At 46.0% G+C, this 18,848-nt stretch overlaps 1 protein-coding gene across 8 annotated transcripts in view; it reads left to right on the top strand.

Moving 5' to 3' along the window:
* The window catches only part of CERS3 (ceramide synthase 3), a 44,144-nt gene extending 32,523 nt beyond the window's left edge, over positions 1-11,621 (top strand). For 7 of the 8 annotated variants that reach the window (XM_064388477.1, XM_064388475.1, XM_064388476.1 and 4 more), the window contains one exon: positions 8,169-11,621. In XM_064388477.1, the coding sequence (XP_064244547.1) occupies positions 8,169-8,300 (132 nt within the window). In that variant the 3' untranslated portion in view covers positions 8,301-11,621. The remainder of the gene's footprint in view (positions 1-8,168) is intronic. The other variant, XM_064388479.1, reaches the window with a different exon arrangement.
* Positions 11,622-18,848: the final 7,227 nt, after the last annotated feature.

Raw genomic sequence — 18,848 nt, 5'->3', positions numbered from 1 at the left:
AGAAGTTGAATTTGTTGGTTCTCAACAGATGAATGTTTATAGCAGATTTTCTCATGAGGATGGCTTACTGGGGGAACAAAATAGGCCAAATGAAATCTTTCCCTCTTAGACACGAAAGCCACTCAATCTGGGAGCCTTCCCAGTTGGTTCAAATGATTGCCCTGGGGACATGAGCTGTTGAACAGCCTGGAGATGGGAGTTAGCCAGCCAGGTCAGCAGCGTGGAGGCTCGTGCCCTAGTAAAGGGAAATTACTTCCTGTTATGACTTCCTTTCATCTGCATATTTCCCACTCTGCTGCAGCAATCGAGTTAAACCCAAAGCTTGGCTACATGTCTCACTTGATGCTGCCAAACTGATCCAAGGGAGGAGGGTGGGAGGCAGGCAGAAGGAGCACAGGGGAGTTTGGGGTTTGCTGGCTGGTATTTACAGTGACAGGCAAGGAGCAGAGGAGCCCTGGAGTCAAGGCTGCCCCCAGGCATGGATATTGTCAAAGTGTGCAGCCCAACAGAGCCTATGAAGAGGAAAAACCACCAGTTCTTCTCCACTGTGCCAATCCAAGATCACTCTTTGGGGCCTCAACCAGTTTTCCTGGCACTGGGAGTTAAAAGGTAGATTTCTGTTTAAATCTTTGCATTTACTCCAGATTCTGAATGGGGTCAGCAGCTGAGCAGTGACTTCCAGGGAGGTGTGTTCTCTATGCTTAGTGGATTGTCTGTTACACCACACACTAAAATATACTTATCAGGTTTCAATACAGCAGCAATGTTCTTTGCTGCAGTTTTTTAAAATTATTTTTTATAAACTCTGTTTATAATGTCCATAATTCAACAACATTTTTCACTTGAACATTCTATAGAAATCAGGTAAATCTTCAAAAACCTGGGTCAAAGGGGTTTGTTCTGACCGTTGAGGAGGAATGAACTAATGAGAAACTGCAAAAGATAAACTGTGAGCATTTGATTGTAACAGATGGGTGGTGGAGGTATGCTGGGGTGGGAGCACTGGGGCAAAGTCCCCTTCCAGAGCCCTGCTGTGCACACACAGGACTGTCAGGAGCAGCCTCAGCCCCCAGGCCAGAGTCCAGCACACTGGGGGTGTGGATGCTCCCTTTGCCTGTCTCACGTTGGCCGAGCCATGAACAGCTCTGCAATAAAAACCTGCTCTGTTTTAAGCTGCTGAGTTTCACTTCAGTAGGAGCTGCAGGTGACCAGTGCCTCTAAGAAGAGCAGCCCAAGCCTCCCTGCAGTGCTGAGGCTGTTGGCCTGGGCTGATGCAGGGCCAGGCTCTCAGCTGGTAGGAATGAGTGTGGCTCAGTGGGATTGTGGCAGTTTTCACCAGCAATGGATCTGGCCAAACAAGCACCCTGCCCCTCTCTGCGTGTTCCCTGGCACAAGGCAGCTCCACTTCTAGTAAATCCCCCATCCAAATGGTTCTTTTGAGGTGCAAGTTCCTAATTCAGAGGAAAGACAAATGTTGGTAAAGTTTTTGCTCTGAAATTAATTGCTTTACCTTGCTGTTCACAGAAGGGCATTTGCTGACAGATTTTCTGGCTTCTCATTTTAACTGCTTGTATCTTTTAATTTTCTAGCAGGATCTTTATGAAATGTTCCATTTCTTGCTAGTTTTATATATACACCTATATAAAAATTATATGTGTAATAGTGTGCATATGTATTTATTTTTTCAGTTGCCAAAAATCAATTCACAGAGTGAACCCTAAGCCTTTACAGAACTTTTGATGCCTTCATTTACTATTTTTAATATATTCTGTAGAGATTTGAATTGTGACTGTGTTATGAGGTGAATAATTCTTATATTTTCAGAGGGAGTTACTGAACTGCAATCTGGTGAATCGATTTTAAAAGAGAGAAATAAAGCTAGTTAATGATAGGTTAATATCAATTGAGAAAGTTTTTCTGTCTTGTATTTAAAGAAAATGTTTCCCTAGGAGGACCTAGGAGTGCTCCATATCATAATTACATGGCAAGAAGAGAAGAAATCCTTTAAAGGAGCAGTTTGTCCTGTAACAGAATTGTAGTGAGTTTTGATGAGGCACAGGACTGCAGGTTCCCCTCAGCAGGAAGCAGAGAGCAGCCTGAGCTGGCAGGGATGGGTGTGCAGCAGCTCCAGGCTGGGATTTGTCTTGTGTAACTTAGGCTGTGCCTAGCACAATTTCCAGGGTCCCTCTGTAACCAGGAGGAAGAGAAGTATACAGTATATATCTCTGTACATTTGGCTGAGCAAGGAAACTGCATAAACTTTGTTCACTGGGTACCACTGAAAGGATTCCACACCCAGCCTTGATATCAGGGTGGTTACAAGGACTGGCTGGATTTTAGGTATTGCAATATGAATATAGGAAAAAAAACATTACTTGTTAGGTATGTGACTGACAATGAGGTTGATGTTTAAGTATGGGTATAAAGTTTAGATACACCTCAACAAGAATGGAAAGGTCTCTAAGGTTATAGAGAAATGTCCCTGCTGGACAGAGGTGCTTGTCACACACTTGTGTGTCGTGGTCTCAGTCCACAGTGCTGCAAGGCTTCTGCAGGGATACTCCTAAGCAGCTGTGTTGTTTCAAAACATTAATTGAGTGCAGTGTCATACCTCACTGAGAACAGCACGAGTGTCTGATCAGCTGTTTTGTAGCCAAAACAGCATTTCTAAGGAGTAAAAGTGCATGTTCTGATAAAAGTTCATACCACTGAACTCCTTGGCTTAAAGCAAGTTCTGTCCTAGGGTAAAAAAAAGTTCACTATAGAGAACAGCATCAAATGCCTATTATATTGTTCTTTGTTTCTTTGCCAAGTGTGGATTTAGAATTGGAATAATTCAAAAAGCAGTGGGACATTATGAGTCACTCGGTACCTCCTGGGCTTTGGACATGATCGTAAAGCCCCCAGGCTCAGGCAGTGCATTTCAGTAACTCAGCCAGCAGCCTCTGAGAGCCACAGAGCCTGGTTAGCTGCACACAATGGCTTGGTTCTTCACAGCACTCAGGGCACTCAGCCCCAGTTCCAGGTGTGCTGTGCTGAGTGACACCACCAGGCAGGTTTTCCTGGGGTTGAATTTATCCCGTCAGTCAAAATCAGGGACGTGTTCAAGTAGCAACATCTAGTTTTATAAAGCTATTCTTTTCAATAATTGTGGAATTAGTGGAACTTTTAATTTGTGTTTTACGAGTCTTCTTTGAGTTCCCTCTGAAAACTGTCAGTGGAAAGCTTGGGGAATGGGTATTATATAGAAGAGATGGATTATATAAGAGGACTTTTTGCCACAAGATGTCCAATACAATTAAATTAGAGAGTCTGCATCTTCATTTAAAAACTGCAGACAGCAGAGTCCAACTGTGCATCTTCCATGGAAGATAAATATTATTTATATTGCCTAGTGTGTATGAGCTGAAAAGGGAAATATATTTTCCAATAAAATCTTCCAGGCTGGAAATACAGAGGAGTTTGCTTGAGTCCAACTGTATATTGCTTAGTCTCAATAGGAAAGTAAAGACTTATTAAGTCATATGTCAGCTGAGTTGAATTATTGATGTTGAATTCAACATGTTGAACTCGGAGATTCATCAACTTTATAGTAATATTTGTTAGAAAAGTACCCCCTTCTATCTATTTGGACTGACTTTTTATAATCTCTCTTGTTTATTATCTGTTTTATTTGAGGCAGTGGTTGCTGACCTGACTAATAGCTTTCATCTTTGTATTTCAAGCTGTTTCCATATGTGCAGGTGCTGTGGAATTTACTGTCTTTACATTGAAAAATCAAGATCTAGTCAATGTGTTTGCAGATGTTTAAATTAAAATATTTTTAAGGTAGAATTAAGGTATAAGGTTCTGATTTTAATAGAAGATACATTTAAGAGTCAGAAAATTTCAACTAATGTTAAGAATATGTATTTGAAAGTCCAGAAATCTAAATTTCACCAGATCAGAAAACAAAATTCTGGGAGCAGCTCTGAATTGTTTTGATACATCAGTACTTAGTAGGTGAAATCCAGTTAACTGTGGGTGTAAACTAAGCTTAGCCCAAAAAATTAACTGGTTCTAGACTTGTCCAGTTGGGGCCAAATTGAAATCTTATGCTGCTGAGAAGCCTGGAGTCAGTGTTGATCCCACCAGGTGAGTTAGGCCTGGACCATCTCCCACCACTCGCATGGACACAGCTGGAATCATGGAATGGTTTGGGTTGGAAAGGACCTTAAAGCCCATCCCATGCCATCCCACCCCTGCCATGGGCAGGGACACCTTCCACATCCCAGGTTGCTCCAAGCCTGCCCAGCCTGGCTTTGGACCCTTCCAGAGATCATCCACAGCTGCTCTGGCACCCAGTGCCAGGCTCCCCACCCTCGCAGGGAACTGGCTTTTGCTACCAAGGGCCCTTCCCTTTCTGAGAAAGCAGAGGCACATTGCTAAGGTTTCCTCTCTGTTTGTAGGATCAATCCACATTGCAACAATTTATTTTTGCCTTTTAATACTGTCTTTCCCTCTGCTCTTACACCTTCCCTTGAGCTACCCTGCCGTGGCAGAAATGGAGCCGTGGCTGCAGTGTGACCTCAGCGTGCCCTGGACAAAGATGCCACGTTCCCAGTGAAGGGGGCAGGAGGGAAGGGTGGTGTCTGCCCAGCCCCACTTCAGCAGTGAGGTCCCCATGGTGTCACCAGCCCAGGGGACAGCAAAGCTTCCATCAGCTGTCAGCACAGCCCTGTCCTTCTGCTCTCCTCAGCTGCAGCACAGTGCAGGGCCAAGGGCTTGTCAGGAGGGAAGTGATCTCTGAGTGCTTTATTGAGAGACAAACCTGTACAATTAGGAGTGAATTCTCTGCTAGTTTAGATGGAGATTTGAGCAGTGTTTTTCTGCTTATGCGAGAATTTTGTTCATCTCTTAACTTCAAGAACTCTTTTTTTTTCCATGAAGTTGCTTAGAGTCCTTTACTGTTCATCTGGTGCTAATGACTGCAATGATACATGTTCTAACAGCAGTGAAATGCAAGAAGCCAAAACTACCTTAACAAATACGGTTCATTTAACTAAAAGAGGCAGACTGAGCAGCAGGTGGAAGGGTTAAACAAAAGGAAAAAAAGATTATAAAAGTTTGTAGCTTTGGCTTCACTACAAATGGCTCTCTTGCAGACTTTATAGCATTAGTGTTGCTTCTCATAAACCTTGAAACCATTCATCCATTTAGAAAGATTAAATTGGTTAGTCATCCAGAACAGAAAACGTACACATCCATTTTGTCTGTTACCCAAAACCAGCTGAAGTATAATAAATGCAGTTGATGCCATTAAACTAAAGCATTGAGTATTAATGATGGCCTCAGTTGTGGTATTTACAGTTTGCCAGCTCTGTGTTCCTGATAGTATATTCATCTGCTGCTGCTCAGGGCCAGTCAGAGCAGAGCCTTTGAGTTGGAAAACATGAGTATAATATATGATGTGAGGGGCTCAGAGAAAACATCTTGGTATTAAAGCGGGGAAAATCCTACAAATGTTACAACTTTTGTTATTATTAGAAGGTCAAAGTTAAGAGGCACAAACTTCACTTAGGATATCCTAATATATTTATAATGGTCTGTTAAACAGTTTGCAAAGACAGGTTTGTTTGGATTTCCAGTTACAGATGAAGCTATTGCTATTTCAAGTTCTGTCACTTAAACAAGCCAGACAAAAATGGTCAGACTCTCCTAAAGCAGGAATTTGTAGAGGCTCTTGGTCAGGAAGCAAGTTTATTATTAAAATCTAATAAAAATTAGATTTAATTTAGCAGCATTTTTTCCTGATTAATAATAGGATTTCAGAAGTAACACTTTTTCTCAGAATTGAGAAAATTTGCAGCGATTACTTCAGAATATGAAGACATTAAATTTTGCTGCTTTGAAATCTGTAAGATGTTCTCTCAAAGGCAGTGGGCTGGAAAAAGCATGACATGATTTTTAATTACTACATATAGTGCCTTTAATCAGAGCATCCAGCTTGACAGCATTAAAACTGGGAAGCCAACTCTATCTGAGTTTCCAGTTCCATGCTGGAAATGCCAGCTCATTCCTATAGGAAACAGGAATCAATATCACAAACTGGCCATCATTCAAAGGAGAGCAGTGTGCCAGCTGTTCTTAAGCACATGCCTGAGCACCAGCAACTTGTGTGCAGCACAAGGAGGGACTCCAAATGAAATACCACAAACTTCCCTGACATTATTCCCAGGGAGTCCCAAAGTGCTGCTCCCTGTCACTGCCCACAGTGCAGCCCCAGGGAGATGAGAGCACTTCCAGGGAGTGCAGTGGATTTGGGATCAGACACTGCTTAGGATTAGTTTGCTTTTCTTTCTGAAACATTTCTGGTGGCAGAAAAGCAACAATTTTCCCCCCATCCCCTCAGCATTTGTCTTTTACTGCAGATACAAATGGCAAAAATACCAGGAGGGAGTGAGGTGATCTGAAAGAGCCAGAACCTCATAAATTGTGTGGGAAAGGCTGTCTTGACTTTTCTCTAACTCATGGCATGCCAAGTTTATTTTACAGTATTTACAGTAAGATTTGTTTGTTTTGATACCCTTTGTAAGTTGTTAGGGAAAAAGCAAAAGAAAATCTCCAGGAAGTTTATCGTTTGTGATGAGCCAGAGCTCAGGCTTTAATTTGCTTTCTAGCCCTATACTTTTTACTAGGAGTGTAATATATGAAGGGATATGAGATTGCAATTGGATGAGTTATTACTGGGCTGTTATTTATTTTCTCTGTATGAATTTGGTGCTTAAGAAAGGCCTCAGAGCAGCACGCTAAGGAAGTGGAATTGTTAGTTCATTCCAAGAGCAGATACAGGAGGGGCAGGGACAACCCTGGTTTCTCCTCCCTGTGTCACTGCCCTGACCTTGGCACACCACAGGGAGAACCAGCAGCCTCTGCCTGTGTAGCTGAGGTGCAGAGGGATGACATGAGGGCAGATTTATCCATGATGGAGTGGTCCCTGTGTGCCTGTGCAGGCAGGGGATTGTCTGTGCTGAATTCCTGCCAGCTCCAGCACAGGCCTGGGAGGCAGAGCTCTGTCATGAGGAGAAGCCCCACCATCCTGCAGTACAAAAAGACACAAAAAGTGGTGCCTGTTCTCAGGAATTAGGAAGAAGGAAGTGTTTTCTGGATGTACAGCTTTTCACTAGAGCTTCCTGCCCTGAGTCTGTGGAGCAGGTCACCCACTGGTGTGAAAGTCTTCCAGGCAGGTGCTGCTCTTGTGAGCTTGTTGCACTGAAGGGAAAATAGGGGTGTTTGGGTTTAATGCTGATGCCTCAATTGTTTGAAACACACTTCTGAACACATTGTAGGGCCTTGGGTTATGGCAGGAGTTGAGAAATAGGAAACTAATGGTGTGTTTTATGTGCCATGACAAACAGCACAGCATGGTCTCACCTCTCCCTGAAACATGGGGTAGATGTGATGACTTTTCTCTCTGTGATGGCTTTTCTCTCTGTGGTGGAAACATTCACTGTTTCCATTTTTGACTGTCTGGGATGAAGCCTGATTGCCAAATGCTAGGAGCTGTCCCTATGGAGCTGGGGAGGGATTTTCCTGAGGGCAGGCTGCCTCACTGACCCCTTCCATCCCTGCTCCTGGAGGAGCCACTCTCCTCCCAGGCAGTTCCCTCAGCAGGGTAATAAACCCAAGATGCACAACAGCAGTACAGACACAGCCTCCCTGTGCCAGTGCTGGTGCTGTGTATACCACTGAGTAGGAAAGAGAATTTTAGGGTCAGCAAGTGTCTTTGAGCACAGTTGGTGCCAGGAGATGCTGGCACAACTCATCTCTGTTTAGTTTACACCTGTCAGAAGCAGGCAGCCTCTCAGCTCCTGTGTTTGGATGAGTGTATTCATCATATTTAGCTTTTAAACAATATTCTTTTCATCTTCCCTGCACTTCACAGCTGTTAATTAATCCCCCAGCACTCAGGGATTAATAGTCACACTTTACAGGGAAAAGCAGAAATGAACAAGAAGAGGTCAAGTGGCTGGGCTGAGGTCATGGAAGCAGTTTTGTCGAAAGAACATTTGGTTCTGCAAAATGAAAGTGCTGTTAATTGATCTCCCCTTGGATGTCAGCCTCTATTTTGGGGGCAGGGTGTGTTTCTGGGGCAGTAAAATATGTTCACAGTCCTTTCTTCTCCCTAGGACTTGAAAGATGATCGGAGTGATGAAGAGGAGGAGGATTCTCTTACAGACATTGAAGAGGAGTCCACAAAGAGTGGCACCAAGAACAGCAGTGGGTCAAGCAAACACCTCCTGAGCAGCAGTCACCACTAGCCCTGTCCTGCCTCACCTCCTGCAGTGATTCCTGCTCTGGTTTTAGCCCAACCTACAGGACAGGATTTAAGTCAAAAGGCTTGTGAGAGACTGTGATTGATTTATTGTTGGCTACTGGACCTGGAAAAAAGCCCAGTTTAGAGGGGAGGGAGAAATTGCATAACATGACAAAATGTGTTAATGACCCACTTTCAGAATCGTTGTGGAGTGTGTGGAAAGATGTTTGGACACGCTGACTGACAGTGCTCCACGAGGGCAAAGCTCAAGAGAGTCAAGTAATTTAGTGTCCCGCTGATTCTAATGTTGTTTTTCAATCTGATATAAGATATATTTCATCAAACAATTTAAATCACAGATGTTTCGTGGTAGGTAGGTAGTGTGAACTCCATTAGGAACCAGAATTACTCAATGTGGGAAAAATTTGATAGTGCTGTACAGTGACTGGCATTTTATCTTTACTTTTCAGTTTAAACCCTCATCAAAATGAGTATTTTTCTGAGTTATATTTCATTTCCTGGAGGCCAGAGGAAGCGAACGTGGAGGAATTCAAATTACTTGTCTGTGAAGAGTTGGCTTCAGTGTAGAAATATAGTCTTTCTCTGAAGTGATAGATAGCTGAAATATTGTGTCAAGGAAGTCACTGCTAAAACAGCAAAACTCAGCCCCAATTCTCCATTGAGCTCCAGGCTTCTCAAATGTCTTTCAGTCATTTTGGCCCAGTGTTAGAACAGAAGGTGCAGAGGGGAGAGAAAGGGGAAATGAAAATTGGGAAAAACACTCTGCTCCTCACTCATCTTCAGACCAGAGAGTTAAAACCAGCTCTCATCCGTTCCCTTCTTGTGACCTCTCACAGCTTTGGATGCTGCCTTTTCTGGAGCAAGGCCACCAAGTTCTGATTTGTGGTTCTGGAGTGTTCACTGCAGGTACCCGGGCACTGGGGAGCACGGGACTGGCACAGGATGTCACTGTCACTGCTGTGGGTTCCTTTGGTACCAGGCTCTGTATTTCCATCTCTGCTCTTTTATAAAATCAGCTGGACCCAAACTTGGGGTATGTGACTTCAGCCACGGGCTGTTTATGCTGTAACCAGTGAGCAGCAGCTCCTCTTACCCAAAGTGCCTCTACCCTAAATTTGCACTTCTGTTCTAACACAAGGGGGGCTGCAGCAGCATTTTCAGTCCCAGGGCTCTCCATGGAGAGCCCAGGCCTTGTAAACAGGGTGGTGCCAGTCCCATTTCCCTCTGCATTAGCTCACAGGGTCATAAAGGATTTGTGTCATAAGTTTGGGAGGCAAGAGGCTCTGCATGTGGTTCTACAGTAGCTGAGATCATCTGGGGAGCTAAATCCAGTAGTTTGATGGAGGCCAGGGGACCACTCCTAGAGCAGCCTCAGTCAGCGTTCGGGTCAGAACGGCTCCGTTCCCTCCAGCAGGAATTGGTGACCTACAGGAAGCGTTACTGGACTGACTTGTTTTCCCAAGATTTCCTTGGCAAGTGGGATGTAATTCAGTGACTGAAGCATTGAAAGAATGGGAAATGTTTGGGATCTCAGATATGAAGAAAGAAGTCAGTTTCATGCAGTTACAAGAAGCTGTTAGGAGGGCTTTGGTACAGAGTCTACATTTTTACTTGTATTTTGACCGTTTTGGACCCAAATGTGCATGTCTTACCACACAGGGAATTACACTGAGGAAGGAGCATGGCCTACAGCTTCTGACAAGGAAGGGAGATGTGTGGTGGTGGAAAAGGACCCCTGTCCTGGTGCTTGTAGTTCACTTGGGCTGAGTGGGCAGAACCCTGTGGGCAGCCTTTGGCCACCAGTGCCCTTTCTGCACGAATGAGAACACCTTAAATACTGCAGGGGGGAGCATGGGGAGTGTAAGCACTGATGGCGGCATGTAAAGCAACTGCAGAGTTTGGCAGGGGCACAGTTGTTATCGGGGCCCGTTTATTGCCTGCGTGAAAACACTTTCCTAACAGAACGTGGAAATCCGGCGTCTTGGAGGATTTGCACTCCCCTGGGAGAGACAGCCGTGCTTTCTTCGAGATGTAACGGGCTTTTGGGAGGTGGCCAAGGTATTATCATTTGATTTTGGTGCCAGAAGCTTTCCTCCTATGACTAGGAAAGGAAACACAAAGGATGATGTTGTCACAGGAATGAGCCTCTGAACAACTACTGATTTTTAAACTGGAATTTATAGTCTCCTTGAGGCCAAAACTTTGCCTTTCCTACTCAGGACAAGTCTCCCACTGAAGCCAATTAACTCTATTGGAGTCTTGCCTAGGAGGAATTTTGGACTGCAGTTATCCAACCTAATTGCAAGAACTGTTGTTCTAAGTTGATGTGAAACTGAGATCTTAGAGGAAGAACAAAAGGTAGATGAATTCAATCAGATGTAAAACTTTGAGGCAAAATTTGGGTGAATACAGAAGAATATGGAAGAAAGTAACATCCTGAAGGTGAAGTCTGGGCACAGTGAGCAACTAAGTAATATTGCAGTGGGAGGGGGGGAAGGCAGGCCAGCCATGGAGGGTCCTTTCCAGGGATTACTGTCATGGACAACCAAGGGGATGAGACCTAAAAATTCTGAATGTAAACCACTGGTAATAAATACCCACAGCACAGAAAGAAGTGGGAATGGGCTGTCAGAGTGTCTTCTGTTAACATCAGGTTGGTCATTCCTGGAGTTATGTGCATTTAATTTCCCCCTTTTTACTGATGGAAACTCAGAAACAAGAAGCTGAGGTCATGGGGGCACAATTTCTGCTAAAGAAATTTATGTCATGGTGCTTCAAGATTTTCAGTCTATTCAATGCAATGCAATGAAGATTCAACATTTTTATAATCTTGTTGTACAAAGAGTCTCAAAGTGCAGGTGCAGAACAACTGTAGGTGTGTATGGGAGCACAGATGCTCTAACATTTTCTTTTTACCATTTCACAAAGTGTGTCCTGGTTCAATGAGTTGACACTGTGCATCTGGCTTTGCTGTGTCACTTTGACTGTGCCACATATTTCTGATAGAGCTCTAGACTGAAAATCAAATCTTAGTCCATAAAATGCAGGGGAAACTCTTCTGCTCTGTTTAATTTCTCTGGATTTAGTTCAGGTATTGCTGTCCATGTGTACTCTGCTTCCTCCATACTTGTGTCATACTTAGATTTACCAGCCTGCTCTGGATTGGGTTTACAGATCTCCTTTACTCCACAGAACTCATTTTGTCTATTAGTGTTATTTGGTATAATTATTTTTTTGTTGTTCTTAACACCACTGACTTTGGTAAATTGAAATATACACTACAAATAAATATTTTTTAAAAAGAGGTGTCTAGGTGAGGATTTCCTTGTTTTCTCTTCCATGCAGTGTCCTCCTCTCTGCTTTCCATTCCCTCCAAGCTTTTCAATGGGAGCATTATTAGTTCAGGAAATAATTCCTTACTCTTCCAAGTTTTTCTGCTGTCTGGAAAAGCTGGATGTCTTCACAAGACCTAACAGCAATATCTGTAAATGAACTTGTGTTTTTCTGAACAATTAACAAGTGGAGAGGAAGCAAGATTAATGGGGGCATCAGCCATCCTTTGTATTTTTCAAGGTTTATGCTTAGATTAAAGTACTTGTGAGTGCTCCTGAGTACACCAGGAATGTTACACCTGCTTGTATCTCTACCCAGCTGGGTTTTGGGGTGCACAGTAGGGTTGCCTAGGGAGTTCTGTGTGTTAGGACTGTGCTGCTGCCCAGCAGGTTGTTGTGGGATTATCAGTGGCTCATCACAAGCACCTGTGAGACAGCTCAAACCTGGATCTTCAGCTGGCAAAAGCAGGAAAGCTCTACAGAAAACAAGGGAGTTGTGCTCATTTATATCAGCTGAAAAACTTCTCCGTATTTCTTCTTTCCATTTCTGCCTCCCTGGTTGGGAAGATCACAGAGGTTCTGACTTACCTTCTCTTCTCATGGGCAGTCAAACAGAAAGGAAGGTGTTTCAGCCCAAATAATGAACTCTAGCAGAACACTTTGGTTTTATTAGCTGATTTTTTTAAGCTTATGAGTAAGAATAAAGCAGATGAAAAACAAACTGAGCAGGGCTGTGTGAGTTTTGGCTACAAACAACTTGCAAACTGTGAAGAATTGAAAAAAAAAGTTGCTGAATTTGGAAGAAAAACACCATCTCCACAGGCACTTCCCTCAGCTGTGGGTTTGAAGAGGAGCAATCACCAGGAGTGACAGTCCATGCTGAGCCCAGGGATGCAGCCCAGGTGTGAGAGCAGCTCCAGGGCTGCCCCCGAGCTGGGAACCTTTGGTGTGGAGCAGCACATGAGCCATGAATGTACCTGGGAGCTGATTTCACCAAAATCACTGGAAATGATTGTTCCTGGTTCCCTGGCAGTTTGATGGGCTCCCTCCAAGGAAAAGGAAGCGATCAAAGCAGTGTGATCTCCACCCAGGCTGGCTACAGAGAGCTTCAAGTGGGGCTCTGAGAGGTTGTTGGACTGGAGAGCCCTCTCTGGGGCTACCTGAAGTTTCTACTGTAATAGAAGACAAGGCTGAAAGCACAAGGCTGAGCTTTAACACACAAATCTGCAAACACAAAGTCATAACAACCCACACAGGATAATGTTGTTGATGTTCCAATAGTCTCAAGATTTATGAAAATAGCTTCTATTTACTCAGCTGGAGTGAGCCCTATTCTTCTGAGTTTTGTTACCCCATAAAGCATTCAGAGGAGACCCCATAATCATTTCAAAGTCAGAAACATTAAGTGGAATAACAAGTATAAACCCTCTCCACAGTGACTTTGAAGTGCAAGAAGCATGGCCTTGTAGCCATGGAGCTCTGTTTTGAGCTGGGTGGGAAGAAACAGGTCCCAGGCAGTTGTTTCAGGTGCTGAAAAGTCCGTATTTTTCCTACCACAAAAGAAGCTGGTCTAAAAGAAGTTAAGTTGAGGAGGGAAATAAGTGATTAAATTTCCACTGAAATTCACAGGAGTTTTTCCCATGATACTGAATTAGACCCAGATCTCATGTGACAGTTACAACAAGGACAGCATGGCGCTGCATTCTCTAGCCAGCAGGCACAGCCCCAGGGTTTCCTCTTCCAATAGCCCAGGGCAAAATCCTCCCTGGAAATTTAACATTTCTGTTTGCAGGATGCTCACCTGAGCACAGCACTGCCTGTCCCAATCTGGGCACGTATCCTCTCAAGGACATTCCCAGCAAAGCAGTCCTCCCCTTTTCCAGGCAGAATCCTCACTTCCAGCGAGCACTCTGCTTCCTGTCCCCTGCCTGCTCAGCATCTGAGCAATACCTGGGCTGCTGATGCTAATGCCCACAATCCAAGGCCAAATTTACCAGGAAGAGGTGACATAGGAGCCGTGGTTGTCACAAGTGCCTCAGCATGTGGGTGCAGCTGGAGATGGCTTCTGAGCCAGGGGAGAGAAGGGAACAGTGGGAAAAGCAGGAGCAAAAATGGCTGGGGCAACGCAACAACGGCTTAAAGGCAGAACTGACATCACCAAGAATCACAAAGCAGAGCAGTAACAGCATTAGGAGGAACAAGTCCCAAGAGAAGGAGGAGGCAAAAGACAGTAGTTCTGTGTGGGGATCAGCATTCCGAGCAGCAGCAGCCAGCGTCGCCTGGACTCAGAGATGAACTTTGCAGCCAGGACAACTCCTCTTCCCCGAGCACCAGTGGCTTCACACCGAGCCCAGCCAGAGTTCCCAGGGCAGGAGCGAAGCAGGAGGATCTGGGAAAAGCTCCTTCACAACATTCCCAGTATGTGAGTGAGGGGACTGGGCTGGGGCTGGGCCAGGGCAGCCACGAGTAGAGCCCAGCAGACCTGCAGCTGCGGCAACGACCCCACACTTCACCTCCAGCTGGGTGAGCCTGACTCCCCCTTGGACCTCAGAGCTGGTTTTGTGCTTTTCCTGGCTGACTGGAAATCCCAGGAGTCCTAAAACTCCTGTGAATTCCTGGAAGATTTGTATGTTTGCTTTCTACAACAAAGAGCAGGAGAAAGCTGCTAAAAGGCCTTCCTACTGCACCTGTGGGTAAGTGTCTCAGTTGTCATGGGCTGTAGACAGAACAGAAGTCCTAGGATTTCATAAGAATCTGTGGGAAGCAGGAGCTAAATCTTATCAGGTTGTGCTAAATCTTATCAGGCCGTGCAAATCCTACCTAGTTCCTTTGCTGATTTAAAGGAGAAATTATTCAGCAACCAAAGAATGTCTCATACATTTCCCCATTGCAAGGGCAGTGAGGTCAGGCAGGGATTGTGTGTTTGCAGGGTTTTTTTGCTTTTGGGTCCTGCAAGGGTGAGCAGAGAACAGGACTCTAGCAATGTCCCCTTTAGCCTAAGGGTAGGGCTGTTCTATCACCCTGACCATTCTGCAGGGGATGCACAGCCTTCAGTGAACCAGGGAATTGCTTCCCTGGTTCTGGCTGCAGCTGCCTCTGGAGAGCCCAGCGCTGCTGGGCCTGCTGCGATGAGAACGCCCCGGGCCCCTGCCGTGCCACCCCGTGCTGGTGACCTGGTCATTGCTGCGAGGCCCCACGAGGTGGCAATAGCAGGACACGGCTCCCGTCGGGACACGGCTCCGTGGAGCGTTGCTGTCCATCTTTTTGCCCCGGAAAACAGATTCCGTTGAATATCGCGTTGAATATGCAAACTTCATGCAGCTGGCATTTCCACTCGATCGGTCTCTGACTGTGAAACAGGTGTCGGATAAAAAAACACTTCAGTTTTACTGTGATTAAGTTTGGTGCCAGTCCAGAGGCCCCGTGTGCTGGTGTCCCAAGGGCTGGCATCTGCCTGGGTGTCACCACTAGCCCTTTCCCTGTAGGTTCTGTCCTGCTGTGTCTCCTGGTACCAGAGCTGTACCTGGTGTATCTGGGGTAGGGCTGGAGCAGAAAGGGTGTTAAATCTGCTCTGACACTGCTTTACTGCCTGTCATTTATCCTATTGACTCTTTAACCTACATATTTTTCAACCACAGGGTTTGTAGCTGGCGGTAAGTGAAGTCCTGTTCTCATCTAGATCCTTAATGTCTGTAATGCAAATAAGGAGCATAAATCTTTCAGAATAATGGGGGTTACACTGCCATTCTAATGATGCCAATCTGATGGTGCCATTCCACCTCAGGAGACAGGCTCCACTCCACCAAAAGCATGAGGTGCACACTCCCACACTCCCCACGGGTGTCAGCAGGAAAAAGGGACACGTTGTCCAAACAAGCTGCTTTGATCCCATTTGGCACAGCCCTCGTGGTCAGGCTGTGCTCAGCTACGAGAGCTGGGATCTGGTTTGCTTTGATAGCAGGATGAAAAATTTCCATGAGCTCTCTCCATAGCAGTGGATGGACAGGAGGTGTTTGGATGCTGCGGGTGACAACCTCCGTGGTTCCCAGCTAACCCCAGCTCTTCCCTGGGATTCACTCAGAGCCAGGAGACAGCTGGATTTGACTTGCTGTCCCTGCAGATTGGAGCTTTGGGGATGCCTGTAGGGCTCTCTCCATGGAGGTTTCCATGGGCTGGTGCCCAGCTGTCAGCACAGTTCCCTCCATCCCAGCTCACAGACGAGGCTGGAGAGGATCCTCCCTGCCAGCAGGTTCACTGACACACTTCTCCCCTCTTTTCCTGCGTGTGTCCAGCCCAGAATTCCTGACAGCCGGCCTTTGAAACAGTCCTAGAGTTTTGCTGATGTTTTGTTGTTATGAACAAACACTTGCAGCCAAGCCAAAGTCAATTGCCAGCTCTGTTGGGAGAGGGGATCCAGCAGCAGAGGAACATCTCAACTCTGTTACTGGTTTGCTATATGATCTTGCAAAAAATGACAATATTGGCCCCAAATGGACTGGGATGAGGTATTGGTGGCTGTTGCTGATTAGGAGCAGGATGTGTTTCAGACTCCAGGCGTGTTGCTCCCTCCAGACCTCGCACTGACCTCATGTTAGTGACCCTGAGCTCTGTGCTGACGTGGGCAGTGGGGTTTCCTCGCTGGCTGTGCAGGAAAAGGCAGCCTTTGCAATCCCTTACAGGAGTGTGAGGTGAACAGCATCTGCCAAAGTGCACAGGGCTGCAGATGTGGCCCTGCAATGGTCACAGCACATCTTGCCCACCCTCCTTTATGCCCTGAGAAAAAAACATGCTTTCACTGCTTCAGGGCAGCCCAAGAGCCCAGAAAGTGGAGCTCTTGTCCCAGATAGGTGCTCCAGGTGACCCCCAGGCCAAACAGCCAACACAAACAGACAACATCAGTTGACCAAAATCAGGTTTGGTGGGGCCCTGAGCTACCTGATTTAGTGGGGGGCATCACTGCCTGTGGCAGGGCATTGGAATGAGATGATCCTCAAGGGCTCCTCCAACCCAAACCATTCTATGATTTTATGATCCTACAACCAAACATCCCAGTTTGCATCTCCAGGCTGTGGAGCTCATGTAAAGGCTCCTGGGATGGTGATGAGGGATTTACTGACTCAGCTGGGGGTGATGGGGAGGGAATGTAAAGACTGATTGACTCAGAAGGGGGGAACTGCAGAGTAGCCCCAAGAGAAGGAGGAGGAAAAAGGGAAGGCTGACAAAACTGTGTTGTGAATTTTTAAAAGCAGTCAGAGGTTGTGCTGTGAACTCTGCACAGCTTCTGCCAATGGCATTATGGTAATGATTCTGCACAGCTCTGCATCCAGAATGGAAGCAATCAGGAAAATCAGCATAAACTTGAGTAAAGTGTCCTGTGGGGAAAATAGCTCTGAATGGTGTTGGTGCTATCACTACACATGGAGAAAAGGTGTTTTTTGATCGCCGAATTTCTGTGAAAGTTCAAATGGTTTGACAAAGCTTTGAGGGCAGCTTGGGAGCAGCTTGAATATGACACAAAAGAAGGGTTAGACAGTAAAAGTTCAGAGCCATGATCACCTGAGCTCGGGGGCTTGGGGCTGTTTCACTTCCACAGGAGAAAAGGGGTGTTTTACACACCCAGGCTGTGGGGCCAGAGGGGCTTGGCTTTGGGGCACAGCTCTTCCCCAGCTCAGTGCCACCCTCCAGCAGTGCCTGGAGGACAGCCCTTCCCACCTTGGCTTGTCCCCCCACTCAGTGCCTGGCTGGAGCCCCCTCCAGGGATGGGAAAGGGCCTTGCTGGCTGCAGGAGAGCTGCTCCTCTGGTGTCACCCACCTTGGAGCCCCCACTGCAGCACCTGGCAGGGCCCCTGACCCTGCAATCCCTGCTCCTGGGGATATTGAGTTTTCTGTTTGTTTTGCAAGTGTAATTGGCCAAGATGCTGTGAAGGGAGGAGAGAATGCCCAAGGGAGAGGTGCTAAAGAAATAGGAAAACGTTATTAAGAGTGTTTTAAGTCAGCAGTTTCCCTTATTAGAACTTTCATGGTGATGAGAAGCCACTTTATGTCTGTGCAGTTGGACTGGACCACCTGGTCCAGGCTCCAGTAGCCATCCATGCAGATGGATGAAGTGCCTTGTGCATCCCCTTGGTATCATCTCTTCCAAGCCATGCACCACCTTCTTGGCTTGCAAATCTCCCCCTCTGGCTCCTTCTGTCCTGCTGTAAGGAACATGCAGAAAAGGAGAAGCCTTATATGAAATATTCATTTTGGAGGGGTGATCTTCATCCAAGGACCTCAGGTGTTGGACACAAAGGGAGATGATTGAGAGGAGATGGGAAAACACCAGATGTGGGATATTGCCAGTGCCAAGGAAGTGGCACCTGCATGAAGGGCTTTGCCATTGTCAGCTCCAAGCATTCAGAGCTTCTGCCTCCACACACACACAGAAAGAATCAATAGCATAATTTTTGAGAAAGGATTATCTTAAAGAATCCCATGGTTGGGAACTTTTTCATTTGCTCCTGAGCAAAAACCCTCTAGGCTTCTCCTAGCTCACTTTCCCAGCCTGTCAGGGGGTCAAACATGGAGTTAAATGAGAAATCAATCTCATGATTGCAGGAGCCACGGTCCAGAGAGGAAAAACCCAAACAAACCATAAATCATAACAAAAGAAAGTGCCAGCTATTCCCAGGTTCCTGATAACATCATCTGAGGTGGCAACACTGGACTTCATAAAAAGCCTGGCTGAACTTTAGGGTCAAACAATGGCAGCTCTTTGCTTTGTCCGTTTGTCCCCGCATGCCTGGGGAGTGACGCGTGGCTGACCCTGCCGAGGCTCTCTGTGCACGAACTCCTGATCCCCACCCGACCTGCACCAGTCCTGTCTGTCTGAAAATCCCAGCACGGCCTGCCCGGAGGTGGTGGAGCGCTTTCATTTCTGATTTCTCTACACAAAGTGCTGCCCGCCCTGAGGGATGGATTCTCCCAGCACCCTGCAGTTGTGTTGCTCAGCTGGGAGTATGTTCTTGTATATTCCTGACTTTTCTCACCCACTGTGGCCTGTGTGCAGTTATTTTCTGGTCCTGACACTGTTCTAAACTGATCCCTGCAAATCTTCACCAAAGTTACCCTGAAAGATTTTTCACAGACAGCCATAGCAGGGTGGGAATGGAGCCAAATGTGAAGCAACCTTGAATTTCAGGAGTCCATTCCTCAGCCCC

Source organism: Passer domesticus, chromosome 14 (assembly GCF_036417665.1).
Source record: "Passer domesticus isolate bPasDom1 chromosome 14, bPasDom1.hap1, whole genome shotgun sequence".
NCBI lineage: Eukaryota > Metazoa > Chordata > Aves > Passeriformes > Passeridae > Passer > Passer domesticus.
Note: the sequence above shows the minus strand (reverse complement) of the source record. Positions and strands in the feature narration are given on the sequence as shown.